The 22,067-nt window shown below is 45.1% G+C and overlaps 1 protein-coding gene across 9 annotated transcripts in view; it reads left to right on the top strand.

Annotated features, from left to right (window-relative positions):
* Positions 1–22,067, top strand: part of MIER3 (MIER family member 3) — a 242,296-nt gene that overhangs the window by 64,510 nt on the left and 155,719 nt on the right. For all 9 annotated transcript variants that reach the window (XM_085631370.1, XM_085631374.1, XM_085631376.1 and 6 more), the window contains one exon: positions 3,190–3,341. In XM_085631370.1, coding sequence (XP_085487496.1) covers positions 3,190–3,341 — 152 coding nt within the window. The remainder of the gene's footprint in view (positions 1–3,189; positions 3,342–22,067) is intronic.

Here is a 22,067-nt window from a genome sequence, read left to right as displayed (position 1 = left end):
GTACTTACCTTTAAACCGATAACTCGATTTACTTCATAGGGTAACATTGACTGGCTTTTTCCTGAAATTTCTTCTAAGTGTGGACTTTTCAAATCTTAAAATATTCACCAAAACTCAGCCGAGTAACGAAAACACTCACCTGCTATTAGGTGAGCTCCCAGTGCTGGATCTTGGTGCCCAGCACTGACTCTGAAAAATACTTACAACTGTACTTACCAGTAACCCAATTTTCTCCCATAGGAAATCATTGACTGTTTTTCTGTGAAATGTCTTCTAAGTGTCAATTTCTGAAAACTTTAAATATTCTTTAATATCGTATAATTTCTGAAAACTAATTACTTGCCTGTTTTGGATAAAGGTCTCAGTACTGAGTCTAGGCACCCAGTACTGGATTACAAAAGTAACTAGAACATACTATACCTGCAACTTGAATTTTCTGCCATAGGGAATCATTGACTGTTTTCTACGAAATATTTTCTGTCAACTTTTAAAATAGCAAAATATTGTCTAAAAATCATCACCGTAATTAAGTCGACTTTTATCACTTGATTCCAAGTACTGACCCAGGACTGAATCTAGGATCCAGTCCTGGAATTCCAGAAGTAATCTGTTGCAAATAACTTGAAACTTCCATTGAACTCAATGCATTATTGTGTTTAAAATTGTGTTGCCTATTGCAACCACTTGTAACTTTCTACAAAAGTCAATTGCATATTGCAAAAGTATTTATATAAAGCATCTCATTCTGAGAAAGTATATTTTAATACCTATTATTGGTTCTAAAATAAAACAAGCATATAAGTTTTTTATATATAAACCATTGGCCTAGAGTTCAGATTGTGAGTGTTTGAGACCATTTGCTGACTGAGTGTGTACAACAAATGCTTTACACTGTCCTCTGATACTGCCTTACTGCTCGACCAAGCTACCCCTTTAGAGAGTAAGGTTATATCTAACTTTAGCCTCTGCCAATCCTCTGGGGACTGTGGACTCTGTACACACCGTACCTATTTGGGAACAGTATATAAGAGCCACTTTCTCACAATGCTGCGTCAAAACTCTGCCCCTGCTTGAAGCCGGCGTAAGGAGTGACGCAGCATGTTAGGCATAGGGCGCCCCTGAGCATTGCTTGAGTTGCATCGTGCTTGCGACACGACTCCAGCAATGCGTGACTTTTCCGTCAACAGATGCGTCAGAATTTCTGACGCATCTGTCAATCCGTGCGCCACGGTGCGCCGTATTGTAAATACGGCGCATCCATGGTGATGCAAGGATTTGGCATGTCGGTGCAGTGTAAGTGACACATCTCTACAGATGCGTCACTTTCTTGTAAATCTGCCCCTTAGTATCCAATACATCCTGAATTGTCAAATCATCACATGAAAGGTTGATTTGCGGTGTGATTCTGATTTTATTGGTACATGGAAAAAGTGCAAAGTGTTTAAGTTTACGGCGTTTCACACATTTAAACACATTAACCTCTGCCTTGCAAATATCTCCCCGATCCATTGGGCAGAAGCTCAAACCCTTCTGCAATAGTGATGTTGCTGCTTGGCTAATGGGTTTTTCGGTGAGGTTGATGACCCTGGGGTCCTCTATTTTTTCTTATTCCAGGATCTGGTTCTCATTCTGTCTTCTTGCCAAGCCCCCCCTCTTTCCCTGCCTTGTCCGCCTTTGGTGGGAGTGCGTTGGTTTTTCTCCCGGTTCCCCTTCTTTATTCATAAAACCTCCTGTAAAAAAGGCTTGTTGCTACCTCCAGTCCCCTCATGTTCACTCTCACTGGTCACCGGCGTGTCCAGTGAAGTGGAACTGGGGCTAATCGATGTAGCTGGCTCTTTAGTCTCTGTTTGTGGTTTAGAAATAAGATGGACATATTTTTTGGCAAAGGTGAATACCCTGCCATTGTTGTAGCCCTGGTCGTCCCTTTTCAGTTTCTTAGCTTTTCTTTGTTTTACCTCAAGTCACTGTTGACTGTTTAGGTTCATATGTCACAACTAGACTCACAAGGAACAAGCATGCCTTAACTCCAGACCAGTTCATTTTATCTAAGAGTGTTATTATAATTTTTTTTTAAATACACTAGTTTGTCACTAAACAACCGAGGTGACACATTTAAGACAGCATGGGTTTCCACAGGCTTGAGTAGGCAACATGAGCCGATCCTTCAAAGTTAGTCTATCGCAATGGGAAACGGACATTGGATGCTATTGTTGCAAACCTTTCATTCCCAATTCTGTAATATTGTTTGTTTCTTAGCGCTGAAGAAGTTGCTGCGCACAACCGTAAGCACAACGAAACACGTGTTGGCTAAGGGTGTTGTGAATAAACGGAAGCGTATGTTCCAGCAAAGACTCAAGCTTTTGTCACACTGCTATTGATATAATTGATATACTGTTAGTGATATAATTGATATACTGTTAGCAAGTGCAGGGGACTGTTCCGCAAACCAACAAAGTACTGACAGAGGGGTCAGTACTTAGTTCTCTTTTGGATACAATGGGAAACCAGAGATTCTGCTTTGTTTAAAGTTTGTTTACTCCTCAGATCCTGGGGAAGTGTATCTTTCCAGTTATTAGCAGACTCTGAAGCCACATGCTACCAATTGCGGAGTCCAATGGGTGAAAATGTATTTCTGCTTTTTTAAAAAAAAAAAATGGCAGGGTGCACTGCTTTTCCAAGCTGTGCTCAGGACGTTTGTCCCAACATTTGCGGAATATTGTAGGGCTGTTATTTATTCTTTAAGTGTTTAGCAAGGATTCAGTTCATATGCTGTGCTATTCCGTTGTGCTCACTCGTGACCTGTGTGGTCTGACCATGTCTTGCCTTTCCTCCAAGCTGTAAGAATTTGTTGAAAATAGTACCTTAACTAGAACATGTCTAGCTTGTACTTCATATTGTGATAGTAACTGTGGTGGGTAGTGCTCAACGCATTATTCCCCTTTATCCCATTGGCCAGCTGGTTCTATTGACATGAACTAATGGTAGCAAATAGACCACTCTGGAACAGTTGCTCAAATTGTTGTGGATTCACAAGTTTTGCTGTGAGCCTTTCAGTAAATACTCGTTATATATAGTTTCATAGTCAGTCCTGAGTAAGGTGTCTCATGAAGGCAGAACATTAAATAACTATTTCTGTTTTGCGAAGTAGATCTTTTGTTCCTGTTTCATGCTTCTGTTTGTTCTCCACAGTGGATGATAGTGAAGATCAGTTGCTATGGCGTCCAGATGTGCTTCCTGAGAATAAAGTGAAAGAGTTTCTTCTGGAGACTTCCTTACCAACTCCACAACAAAGGATTACACATAAAGTTCCTGCTGGTATACACACAAAAGACAATGAACAAGTATGATTTTTCCTTTAAAATGTTTCAGGAGGCATATTGTGTTGGCTGCCATGTTTTTGCCTGCAAAGCAGAAATATTATCCTTTGAATTCTCTCTCCTCAAATTGTAGCAAGATTTGACAGATGCAGCACTTCTCAGGCTTTTGATTGTTGTTGCTTTTAAAACGTATGCATCAGTGCCAACTCTCTGATTAGGATATAAAGTTTATTGCACGTTTAGTAAATCGCTCGTTTTCAGTGAATTTATAGCTTTTGTCATTTGAGATGGGAGAAATCGGATTTTATTCACCATATCCTTTCTGTGAACTATAATCATGTGAGGGATCTTGAAGATGACATTACTGAATTGTTTAACTCAGATTGATGTATTTAATTGGAGAGCGTTGTAGAGGCAAGTACCATAGTTCAGAAGCAGATTCCATTACATATTTGTTTGTAATGACATATTCTCCTTAATATACATGTACAATTATCTAACTTTAGCATACCAGTGATAAACCTCCTTTTTTTTTTTTAATTTAAAAAAATTGAATATATCCTATTCGGTTAGGCTTTTTTCCTGCTCAGTGCCTTAAAGCTCACTCCCACATAATGTACTAGGCAGTCTTTTGGGTGAACTTACTACAGTTGGAGAGAGTTTATCTCCCAGTGGCATCCATGTGTAAGAAAGTGCCCCTTTTTGACATCGTCCCCTCCCCATTTGTTGCCTGAAATTTGATGCAACTCTGACTGAATGGCACTGGGTTCCTGCTATCCAGATCCCCAGTGCCTGTGTTAGTTCCCAAAATACAAGGTAACTGTGCAATTGTCCCACAATTGGCAAGGCTTTTAGCATGCTTGTAAGTCCCTAGTAAATGCTGCCTCTGTTGCCTAGGGCCTAAGTACTAAAGAGGGTTCCTAAGCACTGCAGCATGTATTGTGCCAACCTAAGCGACCCACAACAAAACTCATGCAGTCTGCCTTTGCAGGCTGCGTGAAAGGGTGCAGACAAAAGTGAAAACACGGGATGGCTCACACCCTGTGTGCCTTGTACCCAGACACTGATACAAAAGCAAACTGGTTTGCCCAAATCACCCTCCACTACCTGGGCTAAGAAACAACACACTATACAAAATGGTGGTATGGAGGAAATTATATCTATTCACTAAACATAGGGAACATCTAATTACCCTATAAATGGTACATTGTATCATTTTAATTTCTCGAATATCAAAAAATACACATACCACTAACTTTCTTTGTTGAAAAAATGGACTACACTTGCTCCCTCCGATGCGGTCACCAAGCGATTTGTTCTACGTACAATCCTGCTGCTTTCTCCACATTCGGGCACCACGGCACGAACGTGGAGAATGCCGCAGGATTGTGAATACTGACTTTAAGAATGTGGGTATAGGCAACAAGATATATGTTAATGTATGTGTAATTATATGTGTGACTTGTCTTTATTGTTTATGCTGAGTGTAATGATTTTTGTTTACACATCAAAAATAATTAGGAATTTTTCCAATAAAGAAAGTTACAGTGGTATGTTTAATCTTTGTTCGAGAAATTTAAATGGGACAATGTACCATTTATAGGGTAATTTGATGTTTCCTATGTTTAGTGAATAGATATCATTTCCTCCATGCCACCATATTGTATAGTGTTATGTCCCCAGACACTGCATGGAATATATGTAAGTCACCCATACAGCAGGCCTTACAGCCCTGTGGCAGGGTGTATTATATCACATGTGAGGACATAACAGCATTAGCAGATTTGCCTATATCATATGCTCTCTAGTCCAATTGCTAGATAGTATAAGTGAACAGGGAAACCATCTTGAGTAAATGTACTGGGCACTGTTCATTATGCGTTCCCCAGCTACACGATGTCTAGACTTAAACCTATGGTGTTTGGTATCAAATACCTTGACTTAATAAATCCATACTGTGTCCAGTTTAATAAAACATGCACCCAGAGGGAACCTTAGAGGTGCCCCCTGAAATCCTACCAACCTCTAGCGTACTGGCTGACTGCTGTAGACCAGCTTTCCACCACTGACAGGTTTCTGACACACCACCCACTCCAAACAGGTGACAGACCAACCTCTCTAAGGTCAAAAACAGTGCCTTCTTCGACTGGCTTCTAAGGCCTCTGCTACCTTTGATATTTGAATCCCGGCTTCCCCCTGACAAGGGAAAGGCCTCCCCCTGCCCAGGGCCCATTTGGCACCAGGAAAGGCAGGAGGCATGTTCACTATCAGGCTAGTTACTCTCCTAAGGTGGGTTGCATGAAGTAAACACGAAAAGTAGAATTCCACCATCTTGGATTTTGGTGAAATTAGATACTGTCAGGAATATGCCTATTCCCCGTAGTAGTGGTCATATAGGGGTGTAATCACCCCAAAGGTAAGTAGCCTGTTGGCTACTACTTGCTAAGGGTGGAGAGGACAAGGCAGAGTGCCTGTTTGAGCCTGGTCGGGACTAGGACCGGAAATCCTGCCTAATTTATATGCAGCAAAACCAAAGGGGATGATGGACGGAGTGTTGTACATTGCAAGCACTCACCCCCAGTCAACTGGTCTGGGTTTAATCCATCATTCTTTAGCTCACTCCGCAACCCCTGTTCAGACATGGCCATATGCAAATCAGTCTGACCCTGTGCCTCGTTGGAACAGTCCAGCCCGAACTGCCAAGCCATGTCTTTCGTGGACCAGAAACGAGCATCCTGGGACCGGTTTTGGGTTCATAACCCCCATCAGCCAGGCTATCTTGAATCCTGTGGCAAAGTGAGCAAGGGACCCACGTCTGGGCATACCCTGCCAACTTGGGGCGAACAAAGCAAAACCAAAGGGGATGATGGACGGAGTGTTGAACATAGCATATGGCCATGTCTGAACTGGGGTGGCGGCGTGAGCTAAAGAATGATGATGGATTAAACCCAGATCAGTTGACTGGGGGTGAGTGCTTTTAATTTTCAACACTCCGTCCATCATCCCCTTTGGTTTTGCCTAATTTAATCTATACCAGCACCCACCGTACACCATTCACAAACAGTGACACGCTCGCACCAAATCTACTCCACTTTTTTACTACAAATTAACCCAATGCACAATTCAGTGTCTCAGCACACACTACAAAACCACACCTATACACCCTTCTATCCCAGCTACCACACATTTACACCATCACCTACAAACCGTACACAGCCCTGTCCTACACCATTAGCCAATCCACTCATGACTAACACAACCCAATTCCAAACCATACTTAACTATTTACCAACCAGGCACACATACACACTCTACTCTAATTTCTCATAATAGACCCCTTTTTGTCACTAACAAACCTATACTCCTCAACAATAAGACAACCAAACAACCTCTATACCCCACTACCCCACACATATTACCTCTTGCAGCAAACAAGTTTAAGACAAACACTCACAACTCTACTTCATCCCCTCTTACACCAAACATACATTCTACTCAGACACAGCACCACCCCATTTACCTTACAACTTTCACTCACAAACAGTAATTGTACTAACAGATCCATCTCATAAAACAAATACATCAGCATCCCCTTTCACTACTCCTCAAAAACAAAACATATCACGTACATGAGCACAACAAAATCTCTCAATCGCAAAACCTCATAATACTTACCATCACAAACTAAAAACACCTGCCTGTCAAATAAAACAAATGAACAAACTTGAATACCAAGCTTTCTCTCTTCCACCACAGCCAACACATATACAGCATCACAATAACTCTGTTAACCGCCTATCATCCATTGGATCCTTTAGAAACTTACTACATGAACCACATGCTGCACCACCACCCCTAATACACCATCCACCCTAAACAGACGCAAACAAAATAAGCAACGTGCGACACCTCACAATTTTGCTTCTCCATGTCTACTGCAAAAGGTTACACTACAAAAACAACACAGCACACCAACTCACTCTTAAACACCATCTCCACCACCTACGCACGAAGACCCATCAAAATGCCTTCTTAGCCTACTGGACGAAGAACACAATACAGAAACGTTACAGGTTTGCTATCTTCATATACCTAATACCAACATTAAGGACACACCAGCTGCAAGCCCACAAAATACTGCTCACTCCTTTACAAAACAAAGTCACACTCTCTCCAAAGCACATTCTCTAAACTGTCTTCCAATAAATGCTCGATCGCTCTCTAAGAGCAAACGTCACATCCACTACCTTCTCAAAACCAGACACACTATTCATTACTGAATCATGGTTGGGATATGATATGGCTCAAGTCCTGCATGAAGCCGTTTCTCTAGGCTATCAAAAGATCACACAAAACTGTATAGGCAAAAAAGGAGGTGGCCTAGCTGTTCTGTACAGGCAAACATTACATATCACTAAAGTCGATGACGTCTCCATAAAAGATTGTGAGGCCCTTTTCACCAGATGCAACCCTACACCGTCTTCCTCCTGGACCTTCCTGCTCCTTTAAAGACCTCCACCTAGCAAGGCAACTTTCCCAGATGAACTTCTAGACACGGTTTCAAACCTTATAACACTACACTCTAACCTATGCATTCTGTGTGACCTCAACATTTGGTTTGACAAATCAAATACGCCCCATCCGAATACAATCATCGCTGGACTAGAAACACTAAACCTGCATCAGATCGTCCACAAACCCATACACAATGCTTAACACATCCTAGATGTCATTTTTGCTATTACAAAACTAGTTACCTTTCAAACAATGACTCCAGTCACATGGCAAGACCACCATTTGGTTGCCTTCCATCATAAAACAACACTAAGCGACACATCTAAAACCACATTACTTGCATCCACCTATCGGCCGTGGAACATATTCAATTTGGAACACTTAGAAACACAACTAACCTCCAGTAGAGATCTAGAAACCATAAATTCTGTTCAAAAACGGTATGAGTGGCTGCAGGAAGCTTTTGATAGCCTGATACCACTAAAAACCGCACAACAGAACAAAAGAAAATAAGCACTTCTGCCAAACACAGAGATAAAAGATAAAACAAATTAGAAAGCTGCAACATGCCTGGCTCTAAACAAACTCCAACCAAGACAAACTTCGCCTACAGAAAATTAACAGATTGTACAAGTCGGCTATCAAAAAAGAAAAGAAAAATACTATTCGAACAGAATTCAAAATGCTAAATGTGCAAAGACTGAATTCTATAAAATTCTCAATGAATTTCGTAAACCAAATTGCCTAGAAGCAGCTCATCCCGTTACTCAAGTGTTCACAGACAAACTGGTAAATCATTAGGCAGACAAAGCGACGCGTTGGACTCATACATAAAACGGAAACAAAGCATCAGCACTAAGCCTTTTACAAAGTTACAATCCAAGAATACTCTAACCCCTCCTCTCCGTTCCTTCTAACACATTTCACACGATGAATTTTTGGACCTGGTCAAAGCAAGCAGGCCTGCCGGCAGCCCTTTTGACCCATGTCCACCGCAAACCTTCCAAGACGATTTTCCTAACACCTCTGCTGCCGCTTCCGTAAGGAGAATCTTCAACTACTCCTTAACTACTGAAATATTTCCAGAAAAACTCAAAAAGTCATACATACGCACATTACTGAAGAAAACTAACTTGGACCAGCCGAACCCTGACAACTGCAGACCAATTTCAAATGGACCTTTCCTGGGCAACCTGATAGAAATAGCAGCATTCGCCCAGATGTCACAATTAATTGAAGAGAATGCCATGCTTTCAGACGTCCAAACGGGATTCCTTCCAGGAAGAGGCACATAATCTGCCCTCCTTGCCATCTGGGATGACCTGAAGAACACAGCTCACAGCAACGAGGTTGCTGCGCTACTTTCTTGGACCTCGCGGATGCTTTTGACACGGTTGACCATGGTCTGATACAAAGACTCCACGAAGCCAGCATTGAGGGATCTGCTCTAGACTGGATCACGTCCTACCTTTGCAACAGAACTAATGTCTTCCATTCCCCAACTAGCTTGTTAAAACCGTGCTTCACAAAAGCAGGGGTCCCTCAAGGCTCTATTATCTCACCCATGCTTTTCAACATCTACATGAAGTCATTGCCGGTACTGATCAATCAATTTCACCTCACGTGCTATAACTATGCAGATGCCACGCAAATGCTCCTTCAACTGCAATGCTCCAAAGATATTGGAAACTCGCCAGTTTTCAGTTGTTTCAGAGCTAGAGATCAATGGATGACGTGAAGCCAGCTCAAATTGAATGCTTCCAAAACGGAAATACTCTTGTGGCAATTGGAAACATTGACTCGCTCGCCATGTGGCCTAATTATCTGGGAACACCACCTAAAGTATTGAAAGAAGTAAGAAACCTCGGAATGACCATGGACTCCAAGCTATCGATGAATGCTCAAGGGGACAAACTAGCAAGATCAAGCTTTGTTACTACAAAAAAACTCTGAGATGAATCTTCCCCCATTTGGGATTTCCACACAAGGTCCAGGCTACCATCTCCGTTGTTTTGTCCAAACTCTATTACGCCAATAGTCTCTACCATGGATCACCTTACACAACCATGAAAAAACTACAACTGATTCAGAACTCTGCTGCCAGACTACTCTTGCATATAAAACCGCGAAACCACATCTCCCCTGCCTTGATAGTCCTGCATTGGTTACCGGTTGCCAGAAGATCCATGTTCAGGCTACTTTGTATCACCCACAAAGCGATACATGGAACAGGACCCCTCTTAAGGAATAAAATCACCAAACACATGCAACAAAGGACCTCTGCTTTAGAGTGAAAACTTTCCTCAAAATCCCATGATACAAGAAAAAAAAGAATGGATGGCGCATCATTCTGTGTTCAAGAAGCCAAACTATGGAACTCTCTACCCCCAACATAAGATCCAAAGGCAACCACATTATCTTCAGAAAACTACTCAAGAATTGGCCCTTCCCCACATAACCACCATATGCAAACAGATAGAAATATACAGCATATCACTCTGTATATAAGCTTTTATTTGTACGATCGATATGTACCTATATATATGTATTGCTTTGTATAAACGTATAGAATACTTATGCATAAAAATATTATATATAGATATTAGTTAGTTCTGCTTACAAAATGTACATATTACTGATAGTTATATTATTCTGTTTTTAACATGTATATAAGTGCATAAATAACTAAATCTTCTATTATAACTATCTACAATTGCTTCACTGTAGAGCTTCCAAACAAATATATATGTATATAAAAATAAATAAAACTATTTTAAAGTTTAACACTTGAAAGCTAGAGTATATTTAATGCATCTTTAATCTACATATACTACCTTCCTTTATGCATCTATATTCATTCCATGTACTTATGGATCTATATATTTATTACTTTTCTTCTAATTTAGCATATCCAATGCACTACCCTATTTTTCATCCTATACCGCTCTCAATATATCCTCTAGCTCAACTCTGACAAATCTCAAACCTCTTTCTACTACTCTTTCCAATGCACTAGCCTATTTCTATCCCTATACCTCTATCAATGCCTCCCCTCTCTCATTCATCCCAAACCCCATACGGCTACTATGATCCCCAAAATAATCCTTTCGAAAACTATTCTGATCCCCCAAAACAAGCCTTCCTAACCCCTCCCTCTGACTCTTCCCCCCTCCCCCTCCCTTTTACTCTTCCCCCTCCACCTCCCTTTTACTCTTCCCCCTCCACCTCCCTTTTACTCTTCCCCTCCACCTCCCTTTCACTCATTCCCTTCCCCCTCCCTTTCACTCATTCCCTTCTCCCTCCCTTTCACTCATTCCCTTCCCCCTCCCTTTTACTCATTCCCTTCCTCCTCCCTTTTACTCATTCCCTTCCTCCTCCCTTTTACTCATCCCCTCCCTTTTACTCATCCCAAGCCTCTCCCTACTGCTATGAGCTACAAAAAATAAAAATAAAAAATCTGAAACCTTCCCTTCTATCCCTCCACTATAATTTTCAATCCAAACAGACGAACATGTACACCACTCAAATAAATTTCATATTTCACTTTACTAACTCGCCACTAATCTTTATGGGTTCCAGAGTAGCGTGCTGCTCGCTGAAAAAAGTGCTTCAGCACCTCGTCAGGAGTACTAATCGCTATATAAGTGCAATTACAATACAATACACACCCCGTAATGCCCCTAAATTGAGTATTTAGGTGGCACACCTGACACCAGAGCTCATATTCGATGGACACAAGAAGAAGACAAAGAAGAGCGAAGAAGTGAGAACTGAGGACAAGCTGTGGACTTTTAGGCACCAAACCCTGACTACCTGTACCTGTCCCGAAAATCTAATTCGTCCTGCCGCTGTGCATCTGCCAGAAACCCCAGTGGACTGCCAGCACTTAAGAAATTGCCTGCAATCCCCTTCGGAGTACAGTAGCTACTGGCCTGCAGGCACCAAAGAGCAAAGTCCAGTAGGCCGTTCTGTCGCCCCGGGTTCCACAGACAAAGCACCGCCCAGGAAGTGGTCTCGGTGCTACGGAATGTCTGATCTGTTTCCCTGCCAAGTGAAAAGATGCCAGGACCAACTGGAGACGCACAGCACCAATACCCGAGGTACCAGACCCCTTGAAGCAGCCAAAGCCTGTTAGAGTCCAGTCCGGACTCCCAACGACGCAGACCGAGCAGCAATCGAGGGACGTTGGCACAGCAGAGACCCACTACAAGTGTTCCAGCTGTCCTGTTTTTGACCCCACAACAAGCGAAGACCGTCAACTGTGAGTGCCCATGATGCACGAGTCCACCTAACCACTCTGCACCCAAGCGCCCCAGCCTGCGTTTCCGAGAGCTGATGGTTCTTCCCTGCTCCCAGGGCCCTCACTAACCGAGCCCCCTGTTGGGAGCTCTCGGACTTGTGTCCAAGTCCCCCTCCACAGCCTGTTTGCAGGTGCCCCCCCCTTTCTCCTTTGGTGTAGCGCGCAAAGCTACCAACCCAACCAGCACCTCTGCACACGGATACTCCAGGGCAGTTGAAGACTAACTGCAGGTGGTTCTTTGGACATTGGCCTCCCACCACTTTAAGTCCTGAAGGGGAACCCTGGAAACCTATTGCACGTAACTGTATGCATTATATGCCTTTTTTCCCTATAGGAAAGCATTGCCGCGTAAAGACTCATTTAAGTGAACATTTAACTTACCTGTAAAAATCAATATCTCTAACTTACTTGAGCTTGAAAATCTTTGCTTTGAAATTTGTATGTTTAGTTCTGTGGGCTTGTGTTTTTAGTTATTGAAAGTAGTCTGGAAACTGGAATGCTTGGTGTAAGTGAAACTATGCTAGGACCTTGGGGAGGAAGTGTGGTTGGTCTGAATGATTACCATGTGCTTTTGTATTTGTAGGTAGGGCTCTTGAGTGGTTAGTGCCTGTAGCTTGTTCACCCTGCGCAGTAATGTGATTTTCTCTGTGCCTGCAGACCGCAGAGGAGTAGCTCCTTGTAGGAAAGTGGGTTTCTCTTCCAGGGGATCCTCATCAATAGTCATAAGCACTGAATATTCCCGCCCATGTGCGGGGACCCCGGAAATAATAAAAAAAATTATATATGAAAAACACACATATATACAGCTCTGTATATGTATAAACGTATATTATTTTTTCCAAACCAATGCAGCCCCCATAGTAGGCTAGACAATGTAGATATAAATATCCAAATAAACACCATAGAAATGCACCTAAATCTTTTTTTTTTTTTTTTTTTTTTTTTTTTAATGAGGTAAAACTCATGAGAAAGTAAAGAAAACACTGTGCCTAACACAGATCAAAAAACATTGTTAGCCTGCAGGCTGCATTGCGATACAATACCATAGAGACTGAAAAGCCTTGTACAGGTAAAAACTGGCACCGTGCCTTTAAGGCAGCCCTGATTCCAATATCCCATCATGCCTCAGGGGTGACAGTTGGGTCAGTTGTTCTTTCCGGCTCCTTCTGTCAGGACCTTGGAATTCAGCTCTTTTCATTTTTGACTTTCTAGTCAAGAATTTGCCAGTTTTTGGTGATTTTTTTGCTTCATCTTAATTATACTCCTGTTTGGTGAAGCATTTGCTGTTTCTCCTGACAGATTTCTAAACTTTTTTCTGTCAGACAATGCCTTCCTTGTTCATGCCCTGTCCATCCTGAGGCAAAAAGAAGGCTTCTTTGGATACTCATGATGAGTGTATCATTTGTCTACCTGACACACATTCTCCTGCTTCCTTTCGCCATTGTAAGAACCTTTCAAAGAGAACTTTGAAGGAAAGGGAGAGGATTAGGCTTTATGGCCTTTCTGAGATGCGGTCGACGTTGAAGCAGTTGATCCCTGTGTGTTGTTCGTCGGGCTCGGCGTCGAAGACTCCAGCGGCGGGATAGTCGTTGAGAGGTGAGGAGACCAGGGAGAGTCACGCTTCCAAGAGAAAATCAACGTCGATGCAAGATCCGGCGGCGAAACGCAGACGTTCATCGTTGAAAACATCGCCGTCGAAGAAGCATCGATCGGCGTCGAAGGAGAAGCATCACCGCTCGGCGTCTAAGTCAACATCTAGGCGAAAGTCGACGTCGAGGGAAAGGTACAGACGGTCGCCGTCGAAATCAACAGCGACGTCGAGAAGAAGATCGTCGTCAAAAGAACACAGGCGATCGCCGTTGGAGACCTCATCGACGTCGAGACTTAGATCGCCGTCGAGAGAAAGGCGCAGGCGATCGTCGTCAAAGACATTAACGACGTCGAAGCGGAGATCGTCGTCGGAGCATGGATCGACGTCGAGGCGGATGCCTCCGTTGGGATCGACGTTGAGGCAGGCGCCTCCGTCGTCAAAGGTTTCTATGACGTCGGCGAGGATACAGACGTCGAGGCGAAGTTCCCCGTCGGGTTCTAGGCCTCCGTCCAGGTTAAGCCCTCCGTCGACGACCAGGCTTTCGACGTCGAGGCATGACTCGTCGTCGGTTCTCCACTCTGCGTCGAAGTCCAGATCTCCGGCGATAGGCTTATCGCCGTCGAGACAGTCCTCCGATGTGGGGCTTCAGGAGGCGAGGTCAGCGTCGTGGCGGAGGTCTCCGCATAGAGAGATATATACACCGGATGTGACATCGGAGCATGGTTCAGCCTCTAGGTCTTCGCCTATTTCCATTTCACCATCGGCCTCAGCAGGATCAGGATCTCCTCCGATTTCCTTCAAGATCCAGATCCCCAGAAGTAATAAATTCTTCTCCAGCTTCTCTTTCCCCAGTAGACGAACCTCGTCCATCAAGTCCTCAATTGAGAGCGTCACCGACACTCCAAAGGCTGGAAGAGGGACATCTTCCGGGACAAAGCCCCACCAGAGTGCTACCTCAGTCCATACCACCACGTATGCCTGCCATGGCACATGCAGTAAGCATTTCCTTGGCCAGATTGAGGAACCTTGCCCAACCTAGGAGACCAGCAAGTCCCCATTCTCGGGAAAGAGAGTATGAACGGCGTTCCCGTTCGCCCAGGAGAAGATCGAGATCCACCTCTCGCAGAAGAGAGTCGTGCGATCTGAGAGACGAAGGTGTAGGTCTCATACATCCTCTTCATCAAGTCGTTCTTCCAAGAGAAATTACTCTCCCACACGGACAGATACGCCGCCATCTCAAGTTTCTCCAGTGGATGACATCAGCACATTTCAAGACGTTTTGTGCAGGGGAGCGGCAAAGTTGAACATTCCGATGCCTGTTCAGGAAACCACTTCCTCAGTCATCTTTGAGACCCTTCATGAAAGAACGGCGACTCGTCCACTGTTGCCTCTGGTCCCTGGGTTGCTTAAACCAGTGATGGACGTCTTCCTCACGCAGGCTACCATCAAGTCTGCTCCGGCGCGAATCTTTAAGAAATCTCGTCCCGCTCCGGAGGATCCTCTGTTTCTCAAGGTGGATCCTCCACCTGACTCTGTGATCACGGCGGCCGCTAGGAAAACCCACTCAGTGGCATTGTCGTCCACAGTCCCTCCGGACAAGGAGAGCAAGACTCAAGACTCTTGGGGTAGAAGAGTATGCGGATCGGCCGCTTCCAGTTTAAAGGTTGCCAGTGCCTCATCGCTCTTGGGGCGCTACGACGGAGTGCTTTGGGATTCTCTTCAAAGATTCGTAGACAGACTTCCTCAGGAGGATAGAAAGGATTTTGAGGAGATCCTACAGAAGGGCAGTTTGGTTTCTAATCAGGTGATAAGTGCGGCAGCAGACGGAGCTACTCTGGCAGCTCACTCCTACGCCCATGGAATTTCAGCCAGAAGATCCTCTTGGCTGAGGTTAACGGCTCTTAATCCTGAGGCTCAAGCTAGGATTCTCAACCTACCTTTTTCTGGAACTTCGCTTTTTGGCTCACACACCGACGACGAGATGGCTTGTATGAAATCGGAGCTCGAGACCATGAAAGCTGTGGGTCTGGAGAAAAGGAAGGAGTTCCGTCATCGTAGGGGATCTGACAGGCGTACCTTCCAGCAGAGGGTTCAAACCCCTCACTGGCAAAAGAACCAAGACCAGCAAGGGCAGAAAAAGCAACATTTCCAGTCTCGTAGATCATGTAGAGGACGAGGGAATAACCGCCAATCCAACAGCGGTAACAAAGCTCAAGGCAAACAATGAGCAATCACTTCCTCCAATACCGTCCACCGCTCCAGTGGGGGGGGGGGGGGAAGTATTTTGCGACATCTTCGAGAGTGGCAAAACATCACCAGAGACAAGTGGGTTCTAACTATACTGCGACATAGATACACTCTTCGTTTCCGGAGTCGTCCTCCCTCGATCCACCCAGTGCATTCAAATCATCAGCTCAAGATGCTACGTGAAGAGGTGGCGACCCTTTTTCTCAAATCGGCCATAGAAAGGGTTCTGAGAGCACAGAGAGGGAGAGGAGTTTACTCCAGATACTTTCTAATACAGAAAAGAAGTGCAAAAACAGAGTTCAGACCCATCTTGGATTTACGAACACTCAACAAACATATCAAAAAGAAGAAGTTTCGCATGTTAGCACTCCACCAAATATATCCACATCTCCGTCGAGGCGATTGGATGTGTTCGCTGGACCTACAAGACGCGTACTTTCATATACCCATCTGCCAACGTCATCGGAAATTCCTGAGATTTGTGGTTGGTTCCTCCGACTACCAGTTCAAGGTTCTATTATTTGGCCTGAAATCAGCACCTCGAGTGTTCACAAAGTGCATGGCGGTGGTAGCTGCTGCCCTGAGGCGCGCAGGAGTCTTCGTCTATCCCTATCTAGACGATTGGTTACTAAAAGGTCCATCGCCCCAGAGTGTAAGCTCACAGCTGACACGCTGCCTGAATCTGTGTCACCGATTTGGGCTTCGGGTGAATTACAAGAAATCCACCTTCACACCAACGCAAAGGATACACTACCTGGGAGCAATTATAGATTCCGAGCTAGGAAAAGTGTTTCCTTCGGAGGAGAGACAGTTATCCCTCGCTCAAAAAGGCAAGCGGGCTATGGTCAACAATCGGTCTACACTGCGACAAATATCATCCCTGCTAGGGGCCATGGCATCTTGCATATTCCTAGTGCCCAACGCCAGGTTGCGAATGCGTCCCCTCCAACAGGATCTAGAGGACAAATGGGACCAAAAGACTTCTCTTTGGGAGGGCAAAGTGTGTCTTTCTACAACGGCCAGACAGTCGATCAAGTGGTGGATGAGGCCGATCAATCTACAAGTTGGAATTCTTTTCCATCAGGAACCCCCATCGCAAACATTGATCACCGACGCATCGCTCCAAGGTTGGGGCGCGCATCTGGGGACTCTACAGACCCAGGGGCTCTGGTCCAGCAGCGAGCAGCTATATCACATCAACATGCTAAAGCTCAGGGCAGTCCATCTCGCCCTCAAGGCTCTCCTGCCCTCAATCAGGACGAGTTCCATTTTAGTACAAACGGACAACACCACCACGATGTACTACCTAAACAAGCAGGGAGGTACTCGTTCCAGGACTCTCTCACTGGAAGCTCAATCCCTGTGGCACTGGATCCTGGCAAGGAACATTTCCATAACGGCGGTACACCTGCCAGACGAGCTCAACGTTCAAGCGGACTCGCTCAGTCGGCACTTTCAAGATCCAGAGGACTGGGTCCTCAACGACGAGGTGCTAGAGGACATTTTCGAGGAGTGGGGCCGTCCGCAAATAGACATCTTCGCGGACGAAAGCAACACAAAATGCCGAGGCTTCGCCTCAAGGTACTATCGACCAGGGTCAATCGGGAATGCCCTTTTGATCGACTGGTCAATGACATTTGTGTACGCTTTTCCGCCTCTTCCGCTAATCCCGAAAGTGGTGACCAAGCTGCAACTCTCTGCCACCAAGATGATCTTGATAGCACCGGATTGGCCGAGGCACTGGTTGTACCCAGATCTCCTTCACCTATCGATCCGGCCGCACAAGCGTCTGCCATACAGGCCGGACTTGCTAACCAAGAGCTTAACAGCATGGCTCCTGAGGTCCTCCAGTATGGCCATTTAAACCTCCCTCAGGAATGTATGACCATATTTAAGGAAGCTAGGAGGCCTTCTACAAGACACTCATATTTTTGTAAGTGGAAGAGATTTTACATATGGTGTATTCAAAATCATTATAACCCTACAAAATGTCAAGAGGAAGTGATTTTACCTTATCTACTCCACTTAGCCAGGGTGGGATTGAAATTTTCCTCCATCAAAGTGCACCTGGCAGCCATTACGGCCTTTAGACGCTCTCCCTTTCAGCATTCATTCTTTAAACTGCAAGTGGTGAAAGATTTTTTGCAGGGGCTCAAAAAGGTTTACCCCCCCAATAAGGCCTCCCTCGCCTCCTTGGGAGTTGAACCTGGTTCTCTCAAAGCTTATGAGTCCTCCTTTCGAACCCATACATAAGGCTACATTACAGCGCCTTACGTGGAAAGCAACCTTCTTGGTAGCTATTACCTCAGCACGTAGGGTGAGTGATATTCAAGCCCTTTGCTCAAAAGCATCCTACACGGGTTTTCACCTTAATAGAGTGGTTATGAGGACTCATCCATCTTTTTTACCCAAAGTGGTGTCCGATTTTCATGTAAATCAGAATATCTCGCTACCAACATTCTTTCCCAACCCTTTCTCGCCAGCTGAGAGGGCGTTTCATTCTTTGGATATTAAGCGAGTTCTCAAATTCTACCTAGATAGAACTAAGGCTATCAGAAAGTCTGACCAATTGTTTGTAAACTATGGTGCTGTCCGTACAGGTTTTGCAGCATCTAAACGTTCTATTGCCAGATGGATTGTGTCAAGCATTAAATTGGCTTACCAACTAGCTCAAAAACCGTTGTGGCCTCTTCCTAAGGCACATTCCACAAGAGGAACTGCTGCGTTTCTCAATAATGTCCCACTCTCCGAGATCTGTAAAGCAGCTACTCGGAGATCTGGCCATACATTCACAAGACATTATTGTCTGGACTCGGACACCAGAGCAGACACTCAAGTAGGGCAAGCCTCCTTGAGGAATCTGTTCAACAACTGACTATCTCTGTTGTTGTCTTCAATTTTTAGTACAGTTCTCATTTGCCTGCAGGTGGAAGGTGGGCTTGCTATTCTATTCAGTCCTTATGACTGTTGATGAGGATCCCCTGGAAGAGAAGGATAAGTTACTTACCTATAATCCTAGTTCTCTTCCAGGGGTATCCTCATCAAAGTCATAAGCAACCCACCAGCCTCCCGAGGCAAATGAGAGGTCCCGCAAAGAACAACTGACCCAACTGTCACCCCTGAGGCATGATGGGATATTGGAATCAGGGCTGCCTTAAAGGCATGGTGCCAGTTTTTACCTGTACAAGGCTTTTCAGTCTCTATGGTATGGTATTGTATCGCAATGCAGCCTGCAGGCAAACAATCTTTTTTGATCTGTGTTTGGCACAGTGTTTTCTTTTCTTTCTCATGAGTTTTACCTCATTAAAAATAAAGGTTTAAGTGCATTTGTATACCTATGGTGTTTATTTGGATATTTATATCTACATTATCTAGCCTACTATGGGGGCTGCATTGGTTTGGAAAAAATAATATATGTTTATACATATACAGAGCTGTATATATATGTTTTTTTCATATATAATTTTATTATTTCCGGGGTCCCCGCACATGGGCGGGAATATTCAGTGCTTATGACTTTGATGAGGATACCCCTGGAAGAGAACTAGGATTACAGGTAAGTAACTTATCCTTCTGTTGCAGTAACCCCCCTCACCCCGCTTTTTGCCAGATTTCAGATGCACTTTGACTTGATGTGCCCTGGGTCCCTGCCAATCGGGTTCCGAGGGCCTGTTCTTTCCCAAAGCTGTACCCTTGTATCCCCCCAATTGGCTCCCCTCAGGCCCCATGCAAGTCCCTTGTAAAAGTTATCATGAGTACCAAGGGAACTGTGACCAGGCAAGGCCTCTAAGTGCTGCAGCACATATTGTGCCACCCTTAGAGGTCCTGTACCTTAACACACGCACACTGCCAATTGCAGGCTCCGTGTTTTGGTGAAGAGAAAAGTGAAGTCGACGTGGCACACATACCTGTGTGTCATGTCTGCCTTTGGTATAGGTAAGACACCTGTATATCTGGGTGCTCTATACCACTGGTGAGGGTACAGTTGCATGAGAACTGTACCCCTACAGTGTTTAAGCCCATTCTTAGACAGTGTAAGTGCAGTAATGCCATAAAGAGTATATGGTCTGGGAGTTTGTCATTACGAACTCCTCAGCACCATAATGGCTTTACTGAATTCTGGAAGTTTGGGAGCAAACTTCTCAGCATAATAAAACCACACTGATGCCAGTGTGAGATTGTTGGAAAACCACTCCCACACTAGAAGGGGTGGTGGTGGTCTTCCGGACACCCTGTGGTAGCTTGGCTCGAGTGGTCAGGAATCAGGCTCCGTGCTAAGCATACAACATACCCAAACAATAACCATGCGTGCATCCGTTCCAAAAACGACTCTACACCGTAAAAATTATGAAAATAACTTTCTTTATCTGCTTTTTCTCTTAGTTGCTGATTGGAGAAAATAAATAAGTCAATCACAATATACAAATTTTAAATAGTGCAGGTCAAATAAATATTGTCTGAAGATTCAATAAATAGGGATGATCATAAATATAAAGGACATAACTAACAGTGCAGGTAATACAGGCAATTAAATATTCTGAGGCAATAAATACTGTCACCAATAAATATTGTACACCAACAAGTCCTGTGGACCAATAAATATAGTGAGGCAATAAATAGGTTAACCACAATAAATACAGGGCCCCCCAATAAATAATTAAGAGTATACAGCAACACTCATGTAATCAGATCACTTTTCAATTCCTAAGGGCTGATTTGGCCCAGGCACAGCTTGTAGGGTTGTGGAAGGCTTGAGGGGTTCTACTCCCTGGCTGGGACAAGGCTGAGGCCTAAACTGAGGTAGATCAAGGGGGGAATACCAGTGCCCTGGCTTTCTCTCTCCACACAACCTCTCTAGGTTAGTCCCAATTCACCCCTGGCACAGTCAGGTTGGTTCCAGCACCTCCCTAGCCCCTTTAGAGCAGTCTCTCAGGTCTCCACAGGGCCTTAGGCGCCCTCTACTCCACTTACTGCCCTTTTTCTGATGCTCCGACGCCGCTGGAGTCGTGTCGATGCCGTGAGGCGGTTCCGGTTCGATCTCGGCGGCCTCGGCACAATGTCAGTTCTTTGACGACGCCGGTAGGCGGTTCCGGTCCGATGTCGGCGGCCTCGGTTCGATCTCGACCTCCGATTCGACGGCGTCGGGCAGTCTCTACTCGATGTCGACTTCGGGCGGCTCCGGTCCAATGGCGCTCTCGGCTTCGATGACGTCGGCCGGCCTGGCCTCGATGTCGACTTCCGGCGACTCCGGGGTGCGATCCTCACCCCCGACCTCCGGTGCTCCTCCTCTCAGGTTCCGGGCGACTCCGGAGTGCGATCCTCACTCCCGACCTCCGGTACACTTCACCTCGGTCTCCGACGACTCCGGAGGGCGGACTTCACTCCTCCGATGACGCCGCTCACTCGACCTCGGTTAACTTCCTCCTCGACCTCTGGTATTCCTCACGACCTCCGTCGGCGCCCTCTCACGACCTCAGGCGGCTCCGGGTACGACGTCTGCTTCTTCAGTCAGCGCCGCTTCTCCACCTCGGGCTCCAGGTCTCAGGCTACTCGACGCCGGACTCCAGGGAAACCAGTTTCCAGGTCAGGATCTTGCTGCTTTCTGCTTCTAAGGCCTGTTCCTGCTGTCCAGGTCCTTAGGATGAGTTTTTCTGGCTTCTTCCCACACAGGGCTACAGGCTGGGATCCATCAGTAGGGACTAGTATCAAGGGTGGGTTTATGGACCCCACTCCAGGCACAAGTTTCCACCCCTGCTGCTTCACTCCTTCCTCCTTCACTGTTGTGCTGCTCTCCCTTCACCAGTCAGGTGCCAACTGCCAGCTCCAACTGTCACAGGGTTCTGGAATGTTCTGGAAGGTGCTGGTAGGTTCCAGTGGATGCTGGTGATGTCACAGGTGGCCACCATTTTGTGCTTCAGGCCTCCAGACAGAAGTTTCAGGGGTAGCTAAAATGGCTCCCTGAATCTGCAGCAACACGAAAAAGTCTGGTGGTTCCCAAAAAGGAAAAATTCAAACAGGGTTTGAGGCAAAAGTGGGACAAAATAAATAATGATGAGGAGGGACCACCCAAAGGGCTGACAGGTCTAACACGCGTCCC

The sequence above is a fragment of the Triturus cristatus genome, chromosome 2_1, assembly GCF_964204655.1.
Source record: "Triturus cristatus chromosome 2_1, aTriCri1.1, whole genome shotgun sequence".
In the NCBI taxonomy this organism is placed as follows: domain Eukaryota; kingdom Metazoa; phylum Chordata; class Amphibia; order Caudata; family Salamandridae; genus Triturus; species Triturus cristatus.
The sequence above is the reverse complement of the archived record's forward strand: the minus strand, read 5'-3'. Positions and strand labels throughout refer to the sequence as shown.